Below are 25,465 nucleotides of genomic sequence, written 5' to 3'. Positions count from 1 at the left end.
AAGATTATTTATCTAATTTGATAGCCTATGTATTATTTTTGTAAAGACCTATCAAATTAGATAAAAAATATTTTAAATACTAACAGTTATGGACATTCTTATATAAAACAGATGTGACTGTAGATTGGGAACCAATCTAAAAATTTCAGATGGTTTGTCTCAGGAAGCTATCTTAAAGAAATAATATGGTAAGATGAAAATTATGAATGTGAGTTATAGAACATCTAAAATATGCAGCCATTAGAAATAGTCATATTCACAGATTCTAAGATTAGGGCCAAAAAAAGTAGAAATGATGACCATAGAAAATTAAATTACCTCATGCCTTTAATCTAGCACTTGGGGAGGCCAAGGTGGGAAGATCCCTTGAGCCCAGTTTTGAGATCAGCCTGGGCAATATAGTGAGACCACCCCCATCCCTACAAAAAATTTAAAAGTTAGCCAGATGTGGTAGCACACCCCTATCAGTTACTTTAGGGGGCTGACATGAGAGAATCACTAGGCCTTGGGAGGTCAAGGCGGCAGTGAGCTGTGATCATGTCACCGCACTCCAGCCCAGGCGACAGTGAGACATTGTCTCAAAAGGAAAAAAAAAAAGTCAAAAAATATGGTAAAGGTTATGATATAATGTTAAATGTAAAATGATACCTAGTGTATAGTCTCAATCATGCAAAGGAAAAAAGAACAGGAGAAAGTATGGCAGTGGCAGTTGTAGCAACTGCTGTTGTTTTATTGAGCCCCTCCCTTCCTGGCCAGCTCTCAGTGTCTGGTAGATGCCACTTCATTCCTTCCTAACTGCAGCCCTGTGAGGTTGGCACTGTGATCATCTCCACTTTACAGATGAGGAAACTGAGGCTTAGAGAGGTCAGGTTGCTAGCCCAGGGGTCCAGCTGCCAGCATCAGGCACAGCCAGGCTGCAGACCTCAGCGCTGACCACATGGCTCACGTGCTTTGTCACCAGGCTTTGCTGCCAGTTGGTGATCGCCTCAGGGAGATGGATCTGTGTGGGTTCTCTGTTCTGATTCTTTGCCCTTTTATGTCCTTTCCAGATTTTTTGTGATAAGTATATAGGGATTTGATTATCAAGGGGAAAAAGTAAAAAAACTGAAGGAACAATAAATAAATGAGAAGAGTCAGCAGCCTCTGAGCTAAGCCCTCGTTGCTTTGTTTTAGATGTCTAGCTAACCTCGTTCAGTGTGAACCTCAGCTTCCAGTGTGGCCTGGGGCTATGGCCAGCAGTGACTATGAGCAGATTGTTGGTTGGAACTTGAAGAAAAGCATCAATGTAAAGGGTTGTGAAAATAAAAACATGTTAAAGAACTAAAGGCTCTTGGCTGGTTAACATGCAGTTCACTTTTAAAAACATGTATATTTTATTGTCTTTTGTGATTAATTGGGAAGAATTTTGTCATTTTTATTGAAGTCATTTCTACAGACACCAAAGGATGTTTGTGGTCTCTTGTTTATTTATTGGTGGCCTTGGTCACAATAAGAAGAAATGTTCTCAAAGCATTTTGTGTATTGTGAAAGGGAAGTGCCATATCGTAATGGAAAATTAATGACATATCCATCAAGTTAGAGTCAGAAGAGAAATAATGCATTGTTTTTTACTTGCAGAAAAATTAGACACTATGTGTCCATTATAAGAGTGTGCAGTGGCAACAATAAGGTACGTAAGGGGAGCCCCCAGGACCCCAGGAACACTCCAGCAAGATTTGCAGCAGTCAGAACTAATGGCTTTTAAAATTCACTTTCAGGCTGAGAAAATATCCGAAAGTGTTCAGTCTGACACTCATACAGGTATGGTGCCCCATATTTATTCTTAGAGTTCGTTGAGTTTTTGGAGAAAAAATAAAAACAGGTCTTTACTCTAACTAGCTGGCCTGGTGCAATGGTGGGATTGTATTTTCCTCACACCATGGCAGCATTTCTCTCCCGACTGCACGGGTTGGCTTAGGAGTCAAAGGACTTGAGCACTTGTGAGCATTCTGACAGGTGCCCTGGGGAGGGTCCCTCAGGCTTCCAGGGAAGGAACTGGTCAGCTGAAATGCATGAACTCATGTGCAATGTGGCTTTATAACCTGATTTGTGCTTTAAGAGGTAGACAGGGTTGGGTGTTTATCCCATAGTCCTTTATCATGAACATCTTTGTCTGTCCTGACACCCATTACTGCAGCCTACAGGGAGGTAGCTGGGCTCTTGCACTTGCCTCACCTCTGTGTCTCTTAGCTTGGACAACATCTGCTCATCTCCGTAGCTTTGCTACTGCAAATGCATTTCCCTGGCTTAGAGTCCCCTGTTTCCTTCAAATGTGTCATGGCTTCAGCAAGCCACTTCCTGCTCTGGCCCTCACAGATGAAGGGGCTGGGTTGGGATGGTGATGGGCCTTCACAGATGAAGTTGCTGGGCTGGGATGGTGAGGCTTCAGCAGGAGGGGCTCCATCAAGTGTCTGTGTAGACACTTGCTGTGCCACCCTGCTTTGCCTGAGCAGTGTGCTCTGCTTGCCCAGCTCTTCTGTAAAAGCCTTCCCTTCATGCTGTTGATACGCTTTCTGCCTTACCAGAACAGTTCATTCATTCATTCTAGGGACATTTACTATATATTTTTGTGAGCACTTAACTGTGTACGAGATACCTGTACTAAGTGCTTTATGTACAGCTTATTTTAATGAGGGCTTGGACTAACTCAAGGAGGTAAGCATTGTATAGGTGAAATTCCCTTTTTACAGGTAAGAAAATTGAAAGTTTAAATAATCTGCCCAAGGATCTCCATCTAGGAAGTGGCAGAGCTAGCACCTAAATCCAGGAGGGCTGACACCAGCGCTCTGAAGCACAGTTTTTGGTTTTTACCAGCGCCTGAGGAGCAATCAGAGATTTAATCTGAAAGGAAGAGAGACACATTGACACAAAGGAACAGAGCAAGTGATAAGAAATGATCCACAGGAATGAGAGCGGGCCAGTGGGGAGTGTTCTAGACAGGGAGAGGTGGATTTGAATAAGAAAAGAGGTGTGAGTGGAAAAGCATTCTGGCAATAAAAACAGTCGTAGAACTGGGAGAGTACAGGGCATGTTCCAGAAAAAGCAAGTATTCAATTTTGACTGGTATAAAAGGTCAGTGGGGAAAGAAGTGTTTGGGTCAATAAGGATGCAGCTGGGTGTGGTGGCTCACGCCTGTAATCCCAGCACTGGGATGCTGAGGCAGCTGATCACCCGAGGTCAGGAGTTTATCAGCCTGGCCAACAGGTCGAAACTCTGTCCCTACCAAAAATAGAAATATTAGCCAGGCATGGTGGTGGGAGCCTATAATCCCAGCTACTGGAGGGGCTGAGGCAGGAGAATCACTTGAACCTGGGAGGCGGAGGTTGCAGTGAGCTGAGAAGGAGACACCATAAAGAATACCAGCATTGCCATGGTCGAAAGTAGAGAAAACAATGGCCAGGAAGTAATATGGTGATGACAGTAGGAAGAGAGAAGAGAGGCCAGATGTGATGATGGTGTGGGGCTGGAGAGAGAGAAGCAAGAAAGAGCCCTTGAAAAGATTGTTTCTGGGCCTGGATGTTCAGGAAGTAGCAGTAGTACTGGGGAGGATGAATGTGGAGAGCTCTACCTGTGAGGTCCTGGTGGGCAGCCAGGTGGGTTTGTTTATTCACCCCTCTGCCCATTCATTCTACAGATTTCTGCTGAGTACCTACTGATTGCTGGCTCCTGTATTCTGCAAAGAGGTTAGCACTAGAGATGAAAATGTTTATGGCCAGCCAAGCATTAGCAGGTAGCACAGATACGGACATGATGGAAACCAGGGATGGTAAAGGGGAATGGAAACTTTGAGGTTACAGTGGAAATGAACAGCAAGAAAAGGAGAGGAGAGGTGAGGCGGATTCCTAGAGACCACCTACCTTCAGAGAAGGAGGAAACAAGCAGGAAAGAGGGGTTAGAGGGAGCAGGGAGTCTGGAGAGTGTCGCTGAAGGCAAAGGCTGGGAGAATGGGAAGCATCAAGACTGGTGAGGGCTGAGGTGCACAGAGGGAGGGAGGGGGATATGGAGCCAGAGATGGATAAAAACTTGTGCTTTGCATCCAAGAGCTCTTCTGTAACCTGTAGATGTGCAGTTTCAGGAGAATGGCGAGGGCAGAAGCCAGATTGCAGGGGGTGGAGGAGTCAGAGTAGAAGCAGCATGTGTGGGCCTGTTAGGGAGTGTCCTACACTGCAGATTCATAGGGGGCTTTTAGTTGGTTTTAGCATTTTTTTAAACTCAAGAATGGCACTGTAAAGTAGGTATGACTATTATTTATATTCCTTTATTACAGAGGAAGAAACTGAGGGAGCCAGGTGCAGTGGCCCACACCTGTAATCCCAGCACCTTGGGAGGCCAAGGTGGACAGATCCCTTGAGCCCCAGAGTTTGAGACCAGCCTGGGCAACATGGTGAAACCCTGTCTCTACCAAACATACAAAAAATTAGCTTGGCGTGGTGACATGCCCCAGTAGTCTCAGCTACGTGGGAGACTCAGGCATGAAAATCACTTGAACCTAGGAGGCGGAGGCTGCAGTGAGCCGAGATCGTGCCATTGCACTCCAGCCTGGGCGACAGAGCGAGGCTCCATCTCAGAAAAGAAAAGAAAAAACAAAAGTTCAGTGACAGCCTAGAGTTGGGTAGCCAGGATATGGCAAAGCTGGGACTGAGAGGCAGAGTCAGTGATATAGTCAGAGGAAATGTTAGGCAGGGGGCTCATCTCCCAACCTGCGTTCGTACCAGGCCATTTGGTCATTTCACTTGATCAGCACTGACTTGAGAGTTTTACCCATCCCACCCAGATGAGCCACCTGTCCGTCTCACCTCCCCGCGTAGCAGCATAACCAGCTTTATGTCCAAAGGTCTCAACTGGCTATCTTCGCCTGAGAAGGCAGGGTGGAGCTATTACAGGCCATGGGCCAGCCGAAGTCCTTGGTTACACACAACAGAAATCAATTCTTAAGCAGAAAAGGAGTTTTTTTTGGAAGGAAATAGGATTGCTTACAGATTTGAAAAGAAAGCTCTAGCACTGGTTTTGGAAAAGGAGGCAGGAAGCTGGGCAACTGTCCCCACTACTCTTGGCATGTCATAGGAGCACTGTGGTTAGGGGGCTGCTGCTGTCACTACTGAGCTTTGGGCAGCACTGGCCCTGTTGAGGTCTGGGCATAGGGTGTTGCTGTTCTCACCATGGATAGCATAGCTTCTTCATACCTTGCTTGCTTGCCTCATTCACTTGAAAGCAGACTCTTAGAAGGAAGCACTCATTTGGCTATTCCTGTGTCACCTGCTCTGCCACTAACTGGGTATGGAGCAGCGGAGTCTCTGGCCTTCTCCCTTCCATAATGAGAGGACTTAGAACTCCCCAGACATGGAAAGGAAGATTCAGGGTCTAGGCATCCAAAGAGTAATAAAATCCCGATACAGGCTCCCCTTTCCCTGGCCCATGTGTTGTTTTCACATGACACTGTCTCACTGAGGACACCAAATTGTCGTAGTGGCAACTGTCCAGTCTGTAAACTCTGACTTATTCTGGGTCCGGCCCTGAGTCTGGCTGCAGGTACACAGAAAGTGAACGTGCGGTTCACTGCCTGGTGGCAGGGGGAAATAATTTCAGTATCCTGTGGTTTGTAGTATCACACTGGGGAAAAGCTGGGAGATGCTTCCCAGCAATGATGATGAAGATGATGATGCTTAAGCTGGTGTCTGGAAGAGAAGTAGGGGTCATGCGAGGACAAGGTGGGAGGAGCAGCACACATAAAGGCATCGAGAGGTGAGGCTGGGACAGGACAGTTTGGATTCATCCTGCAAGCAGAGGAAGGCCAAGGGAATCTTTATAAGTTGGTAAATGGGAGCCAGGCACTGTGGCTCACACCTGTAATCCTAGAACTTTGGGAGGCCGAGGTGGGTGGATCATGAGGTCAGGAGTTCAAAACTAGCCTGGTCAACATAGTGAAACCCCATCTTTACTAAAAAATACAAAAATTAGGCGTAGAGGCACGTGCCTGTAGCCCCAGCTACTCAGGAGACTGAGGCAGGAGAATCACTTGAACCCAGGAGGCGCAGGTTGCAGTGAGCCGAGATCGTGCCACTGCACTCCAGCCTGGGCAACAGAGCAAGACTCCGTCTCAAAAAAAAAAAAAAAAAAAAATAGGTAAATGGGAAAGGGTCAGGTCTTAGAAAGATAGCCATGGAGAAAAGAAATTGAAGACAAAGAAACTCCTGAATCCAGCCTGAGGAGCCCAATCAGAGACTGGATTCAGGAGTTACTTAAGTTTAATCAGGATTTGGGAACCAGCTTACTGTCTGGGATAAAGAGAAGACTTGAGAATGACACCAAGATATCTAGCTTGGCCACTGGATAACATTAATTAAAATAACAAGTGCAAATAAGATAATAAGAAAGAACAGGTTTGGACAAGGAGTAGATAGTAAGTTTAGATTTGAACTGATCACATCTGAAGAGAGAAACCAAAACTTTTGGCCCTGGGCCAACTCTCCTGAAGAGAGCAAGTGAGGCAGGAAGATTGACCACCAAGAAAGGAGTCCAGTAGTAATAGACATTTGAAGAATGGCCAGGGGAGCACAGAGGAGCAGGATGCATTCATTCATTCATTCAGCCAAAACTCAGTGCACAACTGTTGTGCACCAGGCAACATCTGTGTCTGCTTGTGAGATGTGTTTCTAGCTGGGGGGTGAGGTAGACATTAAGCAAATATACATACAGTGTAACAGATGGTGCTAAGTTCTATGGAGAAGAATGAAGCCGTGGATTAGCCATGTAGGAGATGAGGAGGTGGTCAGGACAGACCTTGCCAGTAATGTGACAGGCCTGGTTCTTGGTCACGTGGTATGAGTGGGGCCCAGGCCTCCGTATACTTTGCAGGTGTTCTCATGGGCTACCAGGGTTGGGCCATTGTTAGAGGCCTCATAGATCATTGAAAAGACTTGGGAGATTTGATCTGCATCTGGAGAAAGTGAACTTTCTTAGGAGGAAGAGGTAGTTACCAGAGGCCCATGTGCAGAGAGTCCTGGGAACAGGAGGGCCAACAGGAGGCTGTGGGCGTGGCAGTTTGGTGGTAGCCCCAGTGGAGAGCAAGTGCTCTGCAAATGCTTGTGCTGTTGTGAGTGCCTGAGGAAGGGCTCTGACAGTCTGCTGTGGTCCTGGCTGAATGACTTTTGGGCAAGTCATGTAAGATACTTGGGCCTGGACTTCCTCATATCCAAACTGGAGCTCCTACTTCCAGGCCACAGGGCTAATGCGACTTGGAGGAAGCTGCTGTTCGTGAGGGTTCTTGATTAGTTACCCCCTCTCATCACCTCCACTGTTTTTCCAAGTTCCCTGGATTTACCCAGCAGGTCAAGGAAATGCTATTAATTGTTTCTCTACTGAAAGGATAGGCAGAGTTTATGGGTCTCATTTTACAGAACAGGAAGCCAAGAACAGAGACATGAAGTTGCAGGGGATCCTGAGCCCATGCCCTGGTTGTGGGGGCCTATTTAGTGTTCTCTCTACTGGCAGTCCTGATACTTGAGGATGAGTGTGTGTTTTCTGAGTGCTTAGTAAGCGTGAGGGCCTGGACACAGCACGCCTTCAGGAGCTGGTAGTCTTGTTGGGATGTAAGCCTCACACTGTGTTTTCAACCTCTTGGTGTTCCCTGAGGACAGCTTCTGAGAGCTGGGCGCTGGGGTGAGACAGTGGAGACATGGTCCATCTCTACCCACTGGGCAAAAATTAACAGAATCATCTATAACTTGCTACAGGCACTAGGGGAGCAGCAAGCTTAGCAGGGCTTTTGGGAACAAGAGGATCTTGTATTTACATATAGTAACTTTGAAATGGTCAAGTAGAAATTAAAGCCTGCTTAGTCTCCCTCCACTCCTCACAGCACATCCTTCATACATACTGCTACCTGCCCTTCTGCAGCCACACTGCTCCATCTGCACAAGCAGTTTCCCCCCTCCTGGAAATGCTGTCCTCCTCCTCCTCATCTTGGCTGCAGCTGCAAGACTCCATCCATCTCCTTTCTGCTCCCACTCCCAGAGGAGACTCTGCCACTCCACTCCCTTTCCCCCCACCCCTCCCAGCCCCGCCACCCAGGCTCCTCCTGAACTTCAAAATCATTACTGCGACTCTTAGTTCTTTTCCCCACTGACCAACTCCTTTTGAGGACATGGGCCATAAGTTATCATTTTCACCTCCCTAATGCCTAGCGTAGGGCATCACACATGGTGGGTGCCCAGTAAAAGTTCGTTGAATGGAATAAAAAAGGGAAGAATGAAGGAACAAATAACCCTAAGTTCCCAGCCCAGGCTCATCAGGTGGCCATGTGGACATTACTCATCATGCAGCTCAGAGGAAGGAGACACACTTCCGGCTCCATGTGGTCGAGGAGAGGGGAAATGTGAAGGTGTGAACACTTGGAGAGGGTGCAGTGTCATGTCTCAGATGAAAGGAGCAGATGTCAAGGCTGTTCCAGAGACGGAAGGCGGAGCAGTTGTGCTGATGCCGCACATTCATGGGAAACAGCGAGAGATGAAAGGCAGGCTGCTGAAGGCTGACTGTACCTATCCTTGAATGCCAGAAGTTCTTTATCTCCGAGACGCTGAAGGATTTTGAGCAGGGGAACCACAGAATCAAAGTGGCTGATTTAACAGAACTTTGATTTGTGCACAGGAAGGTGCAGGTTTTTGGTGAAGCAGATGTGTATTTATTGAGCTTTTATACACATGCTGCTTCTAGCACATGCTAGGCACAGTACTGATCACCTAGGAAAGACTGTCCCTGCCCTCAAGTCATTCATGTTAGCAAGGAAGGCAAGACAATAAAGCACTGCTGGGGTGCTGTGGAGAGGCTATTTAAGGGAAGGTTTCCCAAAAGTTAGATACCCGAACTGCATCTACAAAGAAGATCTGGGGTAACCAGGTGAGGAAGGTGGCATGGGAAAGGCACATTCCCAAGTAAGTGGTGTGTACCAAGTCAGAGAAGTTTGGGAGGCAAACTAACAAATCATCAATAGTTCAAGGTGGCTGGAGAGAGGGGGACAGACCTCATAAGACTCTGGGTGCCACACTGAGGAGTTTGAATCTTACCCTAAAAACAAGGATGAGCTGTTGAAGTGTTTTGATTGAGAGAGATCTGGTTGGATTTTTGTTTTAGAACAATTGCTTGGCTGCCTGCAGAGAATAAGTTGAAGGGGGTAAGGTTGGTGTTTTGGAACCAATCTGGGAGGCAGTTGTTATAATCCAGAGAGGATGACAAGTGTCTGAGCTCAGACAGGGATAGAGCGAGGGATAGACTCGAGGTGTTTAGGAGGTAGAATCCTTAGATTTGGCGGACCCAGTGGAAGGAGAGGAGCAGGGAGGGGGAGAAATGATGGATGACTTCTGTCTACCTTATGGTAGGGTTAAAGAACAGATTTGGAAAAAGAAAAAGAGTTAATGGTGGATAATCAATTCATTTGCAGTTCCTGAGGAGTATCCAAATGAGGTGGTAAGTGGTTAGTTAAGTCTGGAGCTCAGGAGAGAGGCCTGGGATAAGATGGCAACATAGGAATTAATTAGAGCTATAGGAAGGAATGAGATCTCCCAAGGAGGTTTTGTTGACTGAGAAGGGCTAAGGATAGAACCTTTGGAAAACCACCTTTGGTGCTGAGGAATAGGAAATCATGGAAGGAACTAGAAAGGAATAGTAAGAGATGGAAGGAAAATCATGAGAGTGTGGACTCTGCAAATAGGAGTGTCCAGAAAGGGATCAGTTGTGTCTAGTACCACAATCAAGTCAGGTCAGGCAAGGATTGAGTCGTAGCCTTCAGACTTAGCAAAAAGGAGGTCATTGGTGACCTTGACATGTTCACTCTCAGTGCCTACAGAGAAGAGGATGTAGTTTAATTGGACAAAGAAGCAAACAGCAGGTGAAGAGGCTTCTTGACAGTGCGGAGGAAGTGCTAAGGGTCTGTCCATGAGCAGAGAGATGTTTCAGGTGAGGAAGCCAAGAGAAGATAGAGAAGCTGCTCCATGGCTGTGGGAAGAGCTGAGTTCAGCACCCACCCTGCTCTGCTGTGCACTCATGTGCAAAGCAGCTCCCGTTTCCTCGTCTGTGAAATGGGGATGCATGGCACAGTCTGAGAGGCCATGGCACCATGCATGGTACCCAGCAGGTGCACAGAGGAGTCAGGAAGAAAAGTTAGAGTTGCCTTGTCAGTGATTGGTGTGGGGGTCAGGATTAGAGAAGAGTCAGAGACAGCACCCGTCAGAAGCCTAGGAGAGTAGTGTGTTCTTCACAGAGAAGAGGGGGTGAAAGGGATGAGGATGAACTATCATGTGAAATATACCTCAAATAGGGTTCACCATACTACCCTAGGAAAGAGAAGAATGTTTTCCCCGGGATATTGTAGACCTTATTTTGTGGAGAAAATAAAAGATTTTTATTTGGGGCACAGTTGGGTGGGGATCAAAATTTTCCCACCATTTTACTCAGTTATATAGAAACATCATAGGAGAGATTCTCCTGAGGTCATTCCTGTCAGTTGTCACTTTATGTCTTGGGACTCTGTAGTTACATATTCTGAAACTATAAAGTCCTTGTTTATCTGTGCACCTGGTGGGACATTTTGAGAAACTCTAACCCCATAAAACTGGTCATTCATAGTCTTCCTCTCTGTATTATGTTTACTTACTTTTGTGGCATTTAAATCATGTTCAATTCTTAAAGTTGAGAGTTTTGAAAAATTTTTAGATTGGTACCCTTCCTTAATATGTTGCTTAAATGTCTTTGAAGAAGTGATTTATTATTTGTTTTTACAGATAATCAGACAGGCAAACATAAAGACAGGAGAAAAGGCTCACTAGACGTCAAAGCTGTTGCCTCCCGTGCAACTGAAGGTGAGTGCAAAGACAAGAAAATGTGATCAGATCACTGTTGAATACTTAGAGGCCTGCCCCGCCCCACCCCCCCCCGCCCCCCCCCTCCCCCGGCCCGGGGCGCCTCTCTGCCTCCAGTTCTTGGGAGAGGAGGAAACCCTCTGGAAACTAGTGTTTCATTCCTGTCTGTGGACTCCTGCCAGTGGGCTCCATTCTGAGCTTTTTTAATGGAATCAGAAAATAAAAGGAAAAGATACATTTCCCATATAGTCTATAGTTGCTTTTCTAAACTGTAACAGCAGAAGATGTCAGTTCATCTGCCAAAATTGTATGCATTTGGTAATTCTTAAAGATCTATCCCATGCAGGTTGCAGTTTGCCATGGAAACTGTTAGATAGGGGTGAGCTTGATTTTGGAATTGTGAAAACCCTTATTCAGCAAATTGAAATATACTTGAATTTCTAACTGAAATATACTTTTTAAAAAGAATATGTAGATGCATGACCTGAATGTCCTAGTTTTAGAATGTAATCAACATTGCTTACATTTGCTGTATTACTGCTAGGCTGTATACATTCTTTGGCCCAAAAATGAGTAGGAAAGGATACAGAGCCGGTTGTACTGGTTCAAAATGCAAACTTTTCCAAGGTGATATCAGCTACGATTATACTGTGGGGATCAAATGCCACCTCTCACCCCTCACAGATTTGTTGTGTGGCCCAGATGACAAACTGTGTACTCCTTGCACTGGAAAGACCATACAGATTACACCCCTGCTTTGAGGACAGGGTTGGGGTGGTGTCAGTGAGGAAGTGGTATGGGATTGTGGGAAGGACTGTAGGTTTTGGTGTCCTTCGGTTCACATCCCAACGTCATCTTTCTGTGTAGCCTTGAGGTGGACTTCTGTGCTTCCATTGCCTTATGTGTAAAGTGGGGATAATTTGCTGTCTACAGAGGATTGTGTGAGGATTAAATGAGTATGTGTGGTGCCTGGTCAGTAAGGGTAGGGACTCAGTGTTAGCTGCCATCGTCATCTTCATTGTAGCTGTTGTGATTACAATCCCAGACCCTCTGCAGTCCTGGAGCAGCACAGAGCAGAGCTGAGGTCACTGCCCATGACAGTCTTTATACTTTTTTCCTTACCTTATTGCATTTACACTTTGATTTTTTCTGATTCCTTCATTTATTTATTTATTTAGAGACGGAGTTTTGCTTTCCTGCCAGGCTGGAGTGCAAAGGCGGGATCTTGGTTCACTGCAACCGCTGCTTCCCAGGTTCAAGCAATCCTCCTGCCTCAGCCTCCGCAGTAGCTGGGTCCACAGGCGCACACCACTATGCCCAGCTTTTTTTTTTTTTTTTTTGTATTTTTAGTAGAGATGGGGTTTTACCATGTTGGCCAGGATGGTCTTGATCTCTTGACCTCGTGATCTGCCTGCCTCAGCCTCCCAAAGAGCTGGGATTACAGGTGTGAGCCACCATGCCCAGCCAATTCCTTTATTTTTTAATTGACAAGTAAGAATGATGTATATTTATCATGTACATGACGTTTTGACCTATCTGTACATTGTGGAATGGCTAAATCAGGCTAATTAACGTATGTATTACCTGATACACTTTTTTTTTTTTTGTGGTGAGAACACTTAAAATCTACTCTTAGCGATTTTCAAAAGTATGTTGTTATTAACTGTAGTCACCATGTGGTAAAATAGATCTCTGTTTGTTACAAGCATATGTCAATTATTTTTAAATGAAAACAAGTCCTTTTATGACGGTGATAAATAGCAGTTTTTATTTTTGGTTTAATGACTTCGTTGGGTAAAATGGAAAGTTGGCAGTCCTATGATCACCAAAATTATAAGTTTAGTTGGGTCCCCAAATTTAAAACATTTGAAACTCCCTGGATTGGTTAACCTTGGACGGTGTCTCTCCTTGGTTGACACATCAGTCTCTGGGACAGTTCCTGGTCTTGTCATGACTTTGGGAAGCAGCATTTAGCCTGATGGGATTGTTCGTGGAGATACCCAGGACTGGATGTTAATGTTTTTTCTGCCTCGACATTGCCCAGGCTTCTCCTCACCCCAAAGGAACCATATCTTGACAAGAACAACAAAAATAAACAAATTTTAGAACCTAAGAGTTGCATCCTGCCTCATTGAAGATATTTACTAATCATTTAAGGTATTTACTAATCATTCTAGATTAAGCATAGCAGTGCAAAGCCCCAGAGGGTACCTTGAAAAATTTAACCAGAAATTTGTGGATTTCAGTTATTGGTGAGTTGAATGTTTTATTCCTGCCATATATGAAACAAAGAGCATTCTGTGGCATTGTCTTCCAGAACGTTTTTACTCCTAGAGAATGGCAAGCTGAATAATTATAAAGGCTTATTGTCATAGACACAAAAAGAGGCTGTTTGGCTTTGGCTTGCTAGATAGTTTCCTCTGTTTTCTCTCTGGCCTGTGACATCAGAATTTCAGTCCATGGGGGCATATGTGCTTCCTAGTACCTAGAGCTGAAGGAAACAGAATTGGTTATGCCAGAACCCCAGGCTTATTAGGAGAGGAAGGAAGCTCAGCAAACTCACAGTTCTATCCTGCCCCTTCATCATGCAGCTGAGCATAATGAGCCCTCTGCTGTCAAGACAGGTGCCCAGGGCTGTGCACACCCTGATTTGTGCATCCCTTTCTCCACAGTTTCCAACCAGAGACGACACTCTTCCATGGCCCGGATACATTCCATGACAATTGAGGCGCCCATCACCAAGGTGAAGCGGTTTATGGTCTGTCTCCAGTGAGCACACATGCTCCTTGTTCTCCCCAAGGATTGTTTCCAATGAGAAGAAATGGGGACCCGCAGTAATGAGAATGCTCTCTTAGTTGTGTGGTGCTGCCTCCTCTGAAGAGAGAGGATGTGTGACATGGACATTTTAACTAGTTTTACATTAGTATTAAGTACTATGGCCAGACTGAGTCCTTTTGGGTTTTATTTCATTTTGTTTTGTTTTTGCTGTTATTTGTTTATTTTAGAGACAGGCTTTATTTCTGTTGTCCAGGCTGGTCTCAAACTCCTGGGCTCAAGTAATTCTCCCCCTCAGCCTCCTGAGTAGCTGGGATTATAGGCACACACCACCATCCCTGGCTCTCCCATTGTTTTTAAGGTTATGAAACTCAAGTATTTTCTTTTCATAATGTAGGTAATCAATATTATCAACGCTGCCCAGGAAAGCAGTCCCATGCCTGTGACAGAAGCCCTAGACCGTGTGCTGGAAATTCTAAGAACCACTGAACTATATTCACCACAGTTTGGTGTTAAGGATGATGATCCTCATGCCAATGACCTTGTTGGGGGATTAATGTCTGTAAGTATATTTGACTAGGCTCCTGGTGAGAGCCTGTCTGTCCTTGGCTGTTTTCTCAGAGGTTATTCATTTAAACAGATCTCTTTTAAGAGGCAGGCAGGGCACTATCGGGCTTAGTCAAGGCCTAAACTCTCCTTCATTGCCTGGGTTCTATACTCTCTGGACAAACACCCACCTGCTGCCTGCCTCCTAGGGAGAGCTTAGCTTGGAGCAGAGCATGGAAGAATGTAATCCTGACAGTCTGCTGAGCTAGTTCTCCAGTGTTGCTTGGGCTGCAACAGTAGTTTATCTAAATAAAGCTTGTTGAGTTGTATTAAAGATCTTGAAAACTGGCTCAGTGCAGAACAGAAAGAATGTCTTTCTTCCGCCATATGTATTTAAAGTGATGCCAGGGTGTCCAACAGTTTGGACTTGAAAGCATCCCACACACATTTGGATGACTGTAGGAAAGAGGGGTTTGGGTATCTTTCACTAGAAAGGGGCTTTGTGCCATAGACTCTTGAGGGGCCCTGGATGCCTCCTTCAACATGTCTGGTATAGATCTCTCACTAGAGAGCGACAACTTTGTGCAGCATAGATTATTCCATTGCTCTGTTAGCTTTTGTCTTGGTCAGAAGCAAATTCTCCCTCCCAGTTCCTGCTTTCTGAAGTCACTGGATTTTATAAAAATAAGGTTCCAGGCAGAAATCTAGAAGGTATGGTCGTTTCCCGTGTTGATAATATCTAACTGTGGTCTTGCCTGTTTGAGACAGAGTCTTCTTCAGACTGTAGGTGAGAGGTGAAAATGATGAGGGATGGGGTGGGATAGTGTCCTGGAGGTGAGTAGATGAGAATAGCCATGGGACTGGAGAAGAGGGGGCTGCTGAGAGTCCGGGGTTGAGCAAGGTGGTCTGGGAGCAGTGGTGAGGAGCTCAGGAGTGTCAACTGGGAGAAATGAGGTCACTTAGAAGGTGAAAGAGGATCTAATGCCAGGAAAGCCTCATGTCCTCAGAGTGAGGAGGGTGGCAGGAAAATGGAGAAGAACAGAAGGCAGAGCGGAGTTGTCCCTAAGAAACCAAATGGCCCTGGAGTGTAGGCAAGAATGCTGGGCTTGAGGACCACCTGCCCTGCAAAAGATGCAAGCTCGAGCCGGGCGCAGTGGCTCACACCTGTAATCCCAGCACTTTGGGAGGCTGAGGCAGGTGGATCACCTGAGGTCAGGGGTTCAAGACCAGCCTGACCAATATGGTAAAACCTTATCTTTAAAAAAAATCAAAAAACAAAAAACATGCAAGCTCACCTCTCAGGTGTTGACCCTGCTCTGGAATTTAGCTTCCAGCAGGGCCAGGCCTGTCCTTAGCAGTAGCCTATTGTGCTCTCCAGTAAGTCACTGAGGTCAGTGGTTGACCACAGTGATGATCACAGGGGTAGACCTACTGGGCCCAGGGCAGCCTTGAGCGGATTGATGGAGAGGGCTGCCCTGAGCTGTCCTCTGGGAAGACCACCTGGAGTTTCCAGGAAGGAAAGAATAGTTGTGACTTTTTCTTGTTTCCTTGATTTTTATCAGGATGGTTTACGAAGACTATCAGGGAATGAATATGTTCTTTCAACAAAAAGTAAGTTTTTCCTTTTTAATTTTTTAGATTACTATGTATAATATTGCAGTCTAGCTTAAGTGATGAAAATAATTTTTCACCTCATTAAGAAGTGTCTTGATATGTCATAAAGCCTCAGAAACAAAGCAACTGTCTCTGAGGCAGTACTGTCTTCCCTAAGAAATAGTTAATCCTGGCTGGGCGCGGTGGTTCACGCCTGTAATCCCAGCACTTTGGGAGGCCAAGGCAGGTGGATCACCAGGTCAGGAATTCAAGATCAACCTGGCCAACATGGTGAATCCCCGTCTCTACTAAAAATACAAAAATTAGCCGGGCATGGTGGCATGAGCCAATAAATAGTCCCAGCTACTTGGGAGGCTGAGGCAGGAGAATCGCTTGAACCTGAGAAGTGGAGGTTGTAATGAACCGAGATCACACCACTGCACTCCAGCCTGGGCAATAGAATGAGACTCCGTCTCCAAAAAAAAAAAAGTCAATCCTCTAAAGCCTATTAATTTTGTTCTCCAAATTACATCACTTTACAGACATTCAAATGGTTTCAAGCAATATAATCACTCCCATCTCCCTTGATGATGTCCCACCACGGATAGCTCGGGCAATGGAAAATGAGGAATACTGGGACTTTGATATTTTTGAACTGGAGGCTGCCACGCACAATAGGTGAGTTCATGCAGAGCTCAGCAAGGGGAGAACTAGATTCCCACGGCCTGTGTGAGGAGGCTACTTAAGGAGTGTGGATTGTGCACAGAGCTGGTCCCTGGGCAGGGAGGGGCTCTCAGGAAGGAGTGGCCAGGTAGCAGGTGGCTGTGAGTCACCAGGGCCTGGGGAAGAGTCTGCTGGCCACAGTAATGGCACATTCATGGAAAGCATGCAACTATGCCAGTGATTTCTCCAAGTAGCACAGGACTTTTTTCTGTGAAATAAAAGTATTTCTCCTGTAGGTGGTAATACGTAAGAGATCTGCTCAGAGCCTAGAACCAAAATTTATTAGAAACACACATACACATATGATAAGAGCTGCCCCCAGATCTTGATTGCTGTGTTGCGGATAGGCATAGGGACATCCAAAGCCCCAGTCATCCTCATCTGGATTTGATCACAGAGAGTGGGAGCAGGAATGGGGTTTTGTCTTGAGTTTTGTCCCTTGCCAGAGAAGAGCTGTTAACCAAAGGTTGGCAGTTGGCTGGGCACATAAGAAAGGAGGTACACAGAGCTGATTCCAGCCAAGACGGCCCCCAAGGGTGTCTTGGGAGAGGTGTGCTCCATTGGGCCATGGGATGGCTCCTCACGTCTCATCGCAGTCTAGATGACCTGTCCCCAAGATAGCCCCCCAACTTTTTCAGGCTCACCTTGAGTTAACCTTCTGATACATTCTACTTCCCCATCTCCCAGCACAGCCAAGGAGAGTGGAAAAGAATACTCCCTTGGCATATGAATCTTTGAGCACCTGGTTTATATCCTAATGACATTACATCCATGTGAATCAGGCTAAGGCAAGTCAGTTTAAGTTCTGTGATCACCTCTGGATACTGCCTCAACACAGCCAGTTTCGTGGCCTTCAAAGGCAAGGGCCAGATGCTGGGTCAAGTTGATTTATCAAGTAAGAACCTAACTTAGTGACCAGCTGGTCACCTTGGGGAAAATCCTCTCAATGTAATTCCCACCTCCAGATTATTGAGAAAATTCCATGGCATACGGAAGTGACTGGCTCATATGACGTTTTCGGAAAATGTTTTCTTATAGGCAGGATGTCTGGCCAATGACATGGGTCCAGCAAGTCCAAAGGAAAGGATAGTGTTCAAGGTGGCACAAGCTTAGCCTTGGAAAAGGATTATTTGGAGGAATCCAATAGTGCAAGTAGGAAACTGAACCTGGAAGGACAAAACGAGCAAACCCCCCCAGGCAAATCAGGAATCCCAGCGAGGCTGAGGCCAGAGCTGCTGCTTCAGTGGACAGCCCGCTCTCACCTGTGCATCTTGGTTCTCTGAGGGCAAGAAGTGGAACCAGAGTTGGTTGGCCCCCACAGAAAGAGGCCAACACAGCCCAAGCAGTCGCCACTTTGCTGCCCTGCACTCTCTGAAATTTGGCTTGGAGCTTATTCAGACCTCAAACACTTAGCCTGTTTGTTTGCTTTGTTCTAACATTGTGGGTGTTTTTCTCTTTATAGGCCTTTGATTTATCTTGGTCTCAAAATGTTTGCTCGCTTTGGAATCTGTGAGTTCTTACAGTGCTCCGAATCAACGCTAAGATCATGGTTACAAATTATTGAAGCCAATTATCATTCTTCCAATCCCTACCACAATTCTACACATTCTGCTGATGTGCTTCATGCCACTGCCTATTTTCTCTCTAAGGAGAGGATAAAGGTGAGCTGTGTTTATACACTATGTTTAATGGGCAGGAGCAGTGGGGAGAATCTAAGGCCCCTGCCTCCATCAAGATACACAGCATGACTGCTCATGTGTGTAGCCTGGCACAGGAAGGGTGAAGCCACATGAGGAATCAGGCAGGAGGCCACACTGTAGCTTTGGGAAATTGATGTGTTAATTCGTGACAAAATCCTTGCCATTCCTTGAGGGTACAAGAAGCAGGATTTGGTTCTGGAGGAGAAACCCAACAAGAAAAGGATTAGGGCTATTCTTCTGGGGGTTTCACTCCAAGCCTGTGCACTAGTAGAGCCAAGTAACTGTTAGATATCCCCACTTTAGGGCCTCCATCTGTACATTAAAGTTTGCAGGGGTCTAAGACCAAGTTCATCATCTCTGTTCCCAGCACTGCTCCCACCCAGGGTTATCTGCCTAATCCAGGGTTCCGTCATCCAGCCAGATACCCAGGCTAGAAACTGAGAGTCATCCTTGGCTATTTCCGCTCCTCAGCCCCCGACATCTGGTTTATCATCTGACCTTGCCTCCTGTCACAACCTAAATGTTCTCAGATTTGTCTCCTCCTCATAATGCCCCTGCTGCTGTCCCAGTGAGGCCCCCCGCAATCCTCTCCTATCTGGGCAGTTCCTAACTAGAACTCCTACCTGTCCTGCCTCTTGTGGAATGCCCTCACACTACTGCCATTGCGAATTTTCTGAAACAGCACATCTGATCCTGTCATTCCCAGGGGCAGCTTCCCACCTCCCTCAGGATTTAAACTTTAACCTCTACAGCTCTCCATGTTCACTTGAACAATGAACTCCTCTCATCATTTCCTCTCCTGCGCCCCAGGAACTGGTCACTTTTGGACCATGCCAAACCACTTTAGTTTCTGAAACTTCTGCCCTTGACCTGCTGCTCCCTTGGCAGGGCCTAGATGACTGCAGCCATGCAAGGCCAGGGCAAGTGGCTCCTGGTTGCATTTCCTCCTCTGTATCACGGGACTAACATTTGGCAGAGGGCAAAGTGGAGGATGACATCTGGCACACAGAGGGAGTGAACACAAGTGTTCATTCCTCACCTTGAAGGGAAATCCTTCTCAGAGCTTTCTCTGCTCCCTCTAGTTCTTATTGTTATTGTTTTTTTAAGAAAAAAAAAATCAAATCAGACTGTAGGTAAAAATACACGTCCAGAGAAGGGACTGTTTTCTAAATTATGAAAACAGGTAACAGAGGGACGTCTGTGTCAATATGGCTCAGCATATAAATAACCTAATTTTGCTGTATTGCTTTTGAACTACTCTATAGACAACAAACAAACATATTTAGAGAGCTAACCGAACACAATTTTTTTTCTTTTTTTTGAGACGGAGTTTCACTCTTGTTACCCAGGCTGGAGTGCAATGGCGCAATCTCGGCTCACTGCAACCTCCGTGTCCTGGATTCAGGCAATTCTCCTGCCTCAGCCTCCTGAGTAGCTGGGATTACAGGCATGCGCCCAGCTGATTTTTTGTATTTTTAGTAGAGACGGGGTTTCACCATGTTGACCAGGATGGTCTTGATCTCTTGACCTCATGATCCACTCGCCTTGGCCTCCCAAAGTACTGGGATTACAGGCGTGAGCCACGGCGCCCGGCCACCGAACACAATTTTTAAGAGCATTTATTGAAATGTCACAGTGGCTCACACCTGTAATCCCAGCACTTTGAAAGACCAAGGCAAATGGAGCAGGAGTTCAAGAGTAGCCTGGCCAACATGGTGAAACACTGTCTCTCCTAAATATAGAAGAGTTAGCCAGGCTTGGTAGCACATGCCTGTAATCCCAGCTACTTGGGCAGCCGAGGCAGGAGAATCACTTGAACCCAGCAGGTGGAGGTTGCAGTGAGCCAAGATCACACCACTGCATTCCAGCTTGAGTGACAGAGCAAGACTTCATCTCAAAAAAAAGAGCATTTATTGAAATGTAATTCAATAATTTAAATTATTGAATTTTAATTTAAATCAGTTTGCAAGGCTGATTTATTAGCTATACATCTTTTCAAGTGTCTGCAGGGTATTTACAAAAATGATCTTATGCTGGGACATAATGTGTTGAACTTCTAAACTTCATAGGCTTTATTTTCTAACCACAATACAACAAAATAGAATTTAGTAACTAATGGTTAATTTAAAATGTCAGCTACAACAAATGAGAAAATATTCTGAATAATTTGGGGATCAACAAAGAAATAAAACTAAAAATGGAATTAGTTAGAAAACAACAAAATGAGAAATTTTTCTGTCAAAACTTATAGAATGAAGCCAATTGTTTATTTAAAGGTTTGTGTTTTAAAATGCCTTAATCACTTAGGGAAGGAAAAGAACATGGGAAGAGCAGAATGATAATCCAAAGTGGCTCCTGGAAGAAAAATAAAGTCCAAGAAAATAGATAAAGTTCTAGCCAAACTAGTTGACATATATAAAGACACAAAAACATTTAAAGTAGGAAATAGTAGAAGGAAGTACCGCACACATATGTACTAAATCAGAAGCTTTAAAATAGTTGTTTTTTTTTTTGTTTGTTTGTTTGTTTTTTGAGACAGAGTTTCGCTCTTGTTACTCAGGCTGGAGTGCAATGGCGCGATCTCGGCTCACTGCAACCTCCGCCTCCTGAGTTCAGGCAATTCTCCTGCCTCAGCCTCCTGAGTAGCTGGGATTACAGGCACGCGCCACCATGCCCAGCTCATTTTTTGTATTTTTAGTAGAGACGGGGTTTCACCATGTTGACCAGGATGGTCTCGATCTCTTGACCTCGTGATCCACCCGCCTCGGCCTCCCAAAGTGCTGGGATTACAGGCTTGAGCCACCGCGCCTGGCTAAAATAGTTTTTTAATGGAATGTTTTAAATTAAATTGATGTAAGGAAAAAAAAACAGGTCAATAACATGGAAGTAATTTTAGTAATTTTTAAATTATTGAATTTCTTCAAAAGTTGGCTCCTGACCCAGATAGACAGGCGAATTCTTTAGCCCTTTAAGGAATTTTTCCATGTTACATAAACCTTTCCAGAGCCTTGAAAAAGATGGAAAACTTCCAGATCCTTTTGTCAAACTCACAAAACTCTGACATCAACGTGACAAAGGGGGAAAGAAAACTAGACCAATTCCCAGTTAATGTTAAGTGGTGCCTATTTTAAATTTTATTTAAAATTATTTCTTTCCTTTATTAATATTAGTTTATGTTGGTCTAAGTCAATATCTCAGACTAAGGACTTTTTTTGTGATGGGTCTAGAGAAAGACTGGCTGAGGAGGTGACTCCTATCTGTTGAAAACACCTGTATTTTGGTAAGTCCTTAACTTGTGTGAGACTAACAAACATTTGTAGAAATGTAACTGTTTTAGAGTGGAGATAGGAAAACTAGATTTGCTCATGTAGTATGCTTTTCTTAGAAATCTGCAATATTGTTACCTTAAAGTAATAGGGGAGAAAGAAAACTATACAGAAGGCTTCCTTGCCTTCACTGTCATAACCCAGTTTTTAAAAGCTCTCTTGTTTTCAGGAAACTTTAGATCCAATTGATGAGGTCGCTGCACTCATTGCAGCCACCATTCATGATGTGGATCACCCTGGGAGAACCAACTCCTTCCTGTGTAATGCTGGAAGTGAGCTGGCCATTTTGTACAATGACATTGCTGTGCTGGAGAGCCACCATGCGGCCTTGGCCTTCCAGCTGACCATTGGAGATGATAAATGCAATATATTTAAAAACATGGAGAGGTAAGAACAATGATTGAGGATTGTGTTGATCCCTCTTTGTCTTTCTTAAACAGCTGTATTGAGATATAATTCACATACTACACAGTTCACCCATTTAAAGTGTACAGTGGGCCAGACATAGTGGCTCATGCCTATAAACCCAGCACTTTGGGAGGCTAAGACAGGAGGATCACTCGAGCCCAGGAGTTTGAGACCTGGGCAACATAGGGAGACCCTGTCTCTACAAAAAAGGAAACAAAAATTAGCCAGGCTTGGTGATTGTGTCTGGAGTCCCAGCTACTCGGGAGGCTGAGGTGGGAGGACTGCTTGAGCAAAGAGGCTGAGGTTGCAGTGAGCTGTGATCACACCACTGCATTTCAGCTTGAGCAACAGAGCGAGACCCTGTCTCAAAATAATAATGTGTACAGTGGTTTTTGCTAAATTCATAGAGTTGTGCAAACATCACCACAATCAATTTTAGAATATCATCCCTTCGATAAAACCTCAAATTTATGAGCAGTTCCTTTCTATTCCCCCTCAACTCCCCTTAGTCCTAGACAACTACTGGTCTACTTTCTGTCCATAGATTTGCCAGTTCTGGACATTTTATGTAAATGGAATCATACGCAATATGTGATCTTTTGTGACTGGCTTCTTTTACTTAGCACGTTTTTAAGATTCAGCCCCTTTACGTCTTGATGTTTCAAGATGAAGTATAATGCTGATATCTTGAGCTCTTAGAGACTCAGAGAAGCAGTCATCTTACATCTCTCCCTGAAGCACTCCACTCTGCCCAGCATATATCTCCTTGGCATTGTCTCTGTTTACCTGTCACTTTCTTGGGGAAGTCTTCCTTGATCTCCCATGCTAAGTTAAACCCTCTATTCAATCCCAGATTCCTTCATAGCACATATCACATTTCTTATTAAATAATTATTTTTTAATTGTTTGCTTAATGTCTGATTAGATTCTTAAGCTCTGTAAGGTCACAAGGGTCATATGTCACCATGCCCTCAGTGCCTAGTACAGTGCTTCGTACATACTAGGATCTTAATGAATATCAGTTGAAGAAGGAAAAAACATTGTATCATGAAGAATACTTACTAATTTGGAGTTTTAAAGAAGAGGATTCTTGATTTTGTAAAACTCCCTTCTGCCATGTTCTAGGATTTCAGAGATGGAGTTAAAGTAGTTTCTATTCATATTTGCATATAGCTGCATCAGTTATCAATGGAAAACTGCATCGGACCCTATTAACTTTCCAGGGAAAGTTTTCTACCCAACTGCAGAAAAGGGGTTGAGTAGAGACTTTATTTCATATTTGTTTGTACCCCTTCAAATTTTGAATTATATGGATTATCCCTTCAAGAAATAAATTTTTTTTAAAGTACTAAAATAAGGGCAAGTGTTAGAGTTAGAGGCACCAAGTACTCCCTATGATTTTCTCAGCTGTCAGAAGATCTGTCCTCACATTCTTTGGCCCTAAAATTGTTGCATCTCAAGGTACCTTCATGTGGGTATATTCTTTATAACCACAGATCTCTATCTTCATTAAGAGAACTGGTATCATTTACCTTTCTTATATTTTTATTCAAAGAACTATATACATCATACTACAGAATGACAAGATAAATACTGCAACTATAAAGTTTTGCCTGTAGTTTTTGGTTTTAACTTCTGTTTGGGTTCTCCTTGCTAACGATCTAGGCACTAACCCATAACTTCCACATCCTTTTAAAATGTGTCTTGTGACTTTCAGTGACATTAGACTTATAGCTTCAGAGGACACATAACCTGGATAACAGATTGTTTTCAGGAGTACCTGTCTGGTCTGGATCAGTAATCTGTAGCAGCCTCTAATTTGTCATCGAAAACAGGAATGACTATCGGACACTGCGCCAGGGGATTATTGATATGGTCCTAGCCACAGAAATGACAAAGCACTTCGAGCATGTCAACAAATTTGTCAACAGCATCAACAAACCCTTGGCAACACTAGAAGAAAATGGGGTAAGGGAAACTTACTGCAAAAAGAACCTGTGTTTGGGGTCCTTGTACCACTGGGTTGTGGAGACACATGGGCTACAATATCAGCCACAGAAGGGTTCCCTCAGTGGGTGTATTAGGGTTCTCTTAGAGGGACAGAACTAATAGGATATATGTGTGTGCATATACACACATATATATACACGTGTGTGCATATACACATATACACACACGTGTATATATATCACGCATGCATATAAAGAGGAGTTTATTAAGTATTAACTAACACAATCGCAAGGTCCCACAACAGGCTGTCTGCAAGCTGAGGAGCAAGGGAAGCCAGTCTGAGTCCCAAACTGAAGAACTTGAAGTCTAATGTTCGAGGGCAGAAAGCATCCAGCATGGGAGAAATGCAGGCTGGGAGGCTAGGTCCATTTCTCCTTTTCAGGTTTTTCTGCGTGCTTCATATTTGATGGCAGCTGATCAGACTGTGCCCACCATCTTAAGGGTGGGTCTGCCATCCCCAGCCCACCGACTCAAATGTTAATCTGTTTTGGCACCACCCTCACAGACACACCCAGGATCGATACTTTGTATCCTTCCATCCAATCAAGTTGATACTCAGTATTATCTCAGTGGGCTCACTAAATATAGTTTTTATTGGTTAAAAAATTATGTAAAGTGTAAAAACTTGGCAGGAAAAAAATTAGCACATCCAACTAAATGAGAAAACTCGAAAGGAAGATCAGATTTTAAATAAACTAACTTCAGACAGGTAGACTATTCCTGTTCCCTTTCTCACTAATATTCCTGTCCTCTTTGCCACTCTGTGATCATTTGGAGCCCTTGACGTCTCTCTCTAGCCACTCCCACTGGGCAGTAGCAGCAGCTATTCTCTCTTGGTCCACACTTAGAGGAGTGTGTGGATTGAGAAAGGCACTGTATTTGGGTCACAAGTGTGACATTATTGTTGGCCCCTTTCTACATTTGAGGCATGGAGTCCACAATAACTGCTGGGCAAGGATAACATTAACCCTTTCGCCAGGCGGGAGACTCCAGCTGAGGAAGCAGACAGGCTCGAGCTCCCACCCTATTTCTACTGTACCATTTGCTTATCTGTAGAATGGGAATAAGTCGTCTCAAGGAATAGGAGTGATGAGCATGGTAGGACTGATGAGCATGGTACATGGTACACACTTAAGAACTGGAGCCTGTTATAGTAGATTGGTTGTGTCATCAGCAACTTCAAGAATGTGTTCTTTCATGAACCCTCTTCCTCTGAGGCCCACATTTACTGAACATGTTGGCAGCACCTCACAGTCTTCTCCACCACCCTCCTCCCCAGCTTCTGTCACCATCCTGAGACAGTTGTCACACACAGGGATGGCTCATCCTTGCAGGCTAGACTTCTAACTCCATTTTACTTCTGCAACTCATTTGTTTGGCCATGGCCTTTGTCTACCCGATGGCTTTCTTGCCTATTACCCCTTGACATTTACTTCAGTTTAACCTGATGTTGAGAACTCTATTCCTTCACCCTTTCCTGTTCTCTCACTTT

The 25,465-nt window shown here is 44.7% G+C and overlaps 1 protein-coding gene across 3 annotated transcripts in view; it reads left to right on the top strand.

The window, feature by feature from the left end:
* Positions 1 to 25,465, top strand: part of PDE8A (phosphodiesterase 8A) — a 146,394-nt gene that overhangs the window by 106,333 nt on the left and 14,596 nt on the right. For 2 of the 3 annotated variants that reach the window (XM_032264782.1, XM_032264783.1), the window contains exons 10-19: positions 1,618 to 1,669; positions 1,758 to 1,800; positions 10,815 to 10,892; positions 13,565 to 13,635; positions 14,065 to 14,229; positions 15,776 to 15,824; positions 16,349 to 16,484; positions 17,992 to 18,190; positions 21,725 to 21,942; positions 23,799 to 23,931. In XM_032264782.1, coding sequence (XP_032120673.1) covers positions 1,618 to 1,669; positions 1,758 to 1,800; positions 10,815 to 10,892; positions 13,565 to 13,635; positions 14,065 to 14,229; positions 15,776 to 15,824; positions 16,349 to 16,484; positions 17,992 to 18,190; positions 21,725 to 21,942; positions 23,799 to 23,931 — 1,144 coding nt within the window. The remainder of the gene's footprint in view (positions 1 to 1,617; positions 1,670 to 1,757; positions 1,801 to 10,814; positions 10,893 to 13,564; positions 13,636 to 14,064; positions 14,230 to 15,775; positions 15,825 to 16,348; positions 16,485 to 17,991; positions 18,191 to 21,724; positions 21,943 to 23,798; positions 23,932 to 25,465) is intronic. The other variant, XM_032264784.1, reaches the window with a different exon arrangement.

This window comes from Sapajus apella, unplaced genomic scaffold, assembly GCF_009761245.1.
Source record: "Sapajus apella isolate SASKATOON/1434 unplaced genomic scaffold, GSC_monkey_1.0 scaffold147, whole genome shotgun sequence".
Taxonomy (NCBI): Eukaryota; Metazoa; Chordata; class Mammalia; order Primates; family Cebidae; genus Sapajus; species Sapajus apella.
Note: the sequence above shows the minus strand (reverse complement) of the source record. Positions and strands in the feature narration are given on the sequence as shown.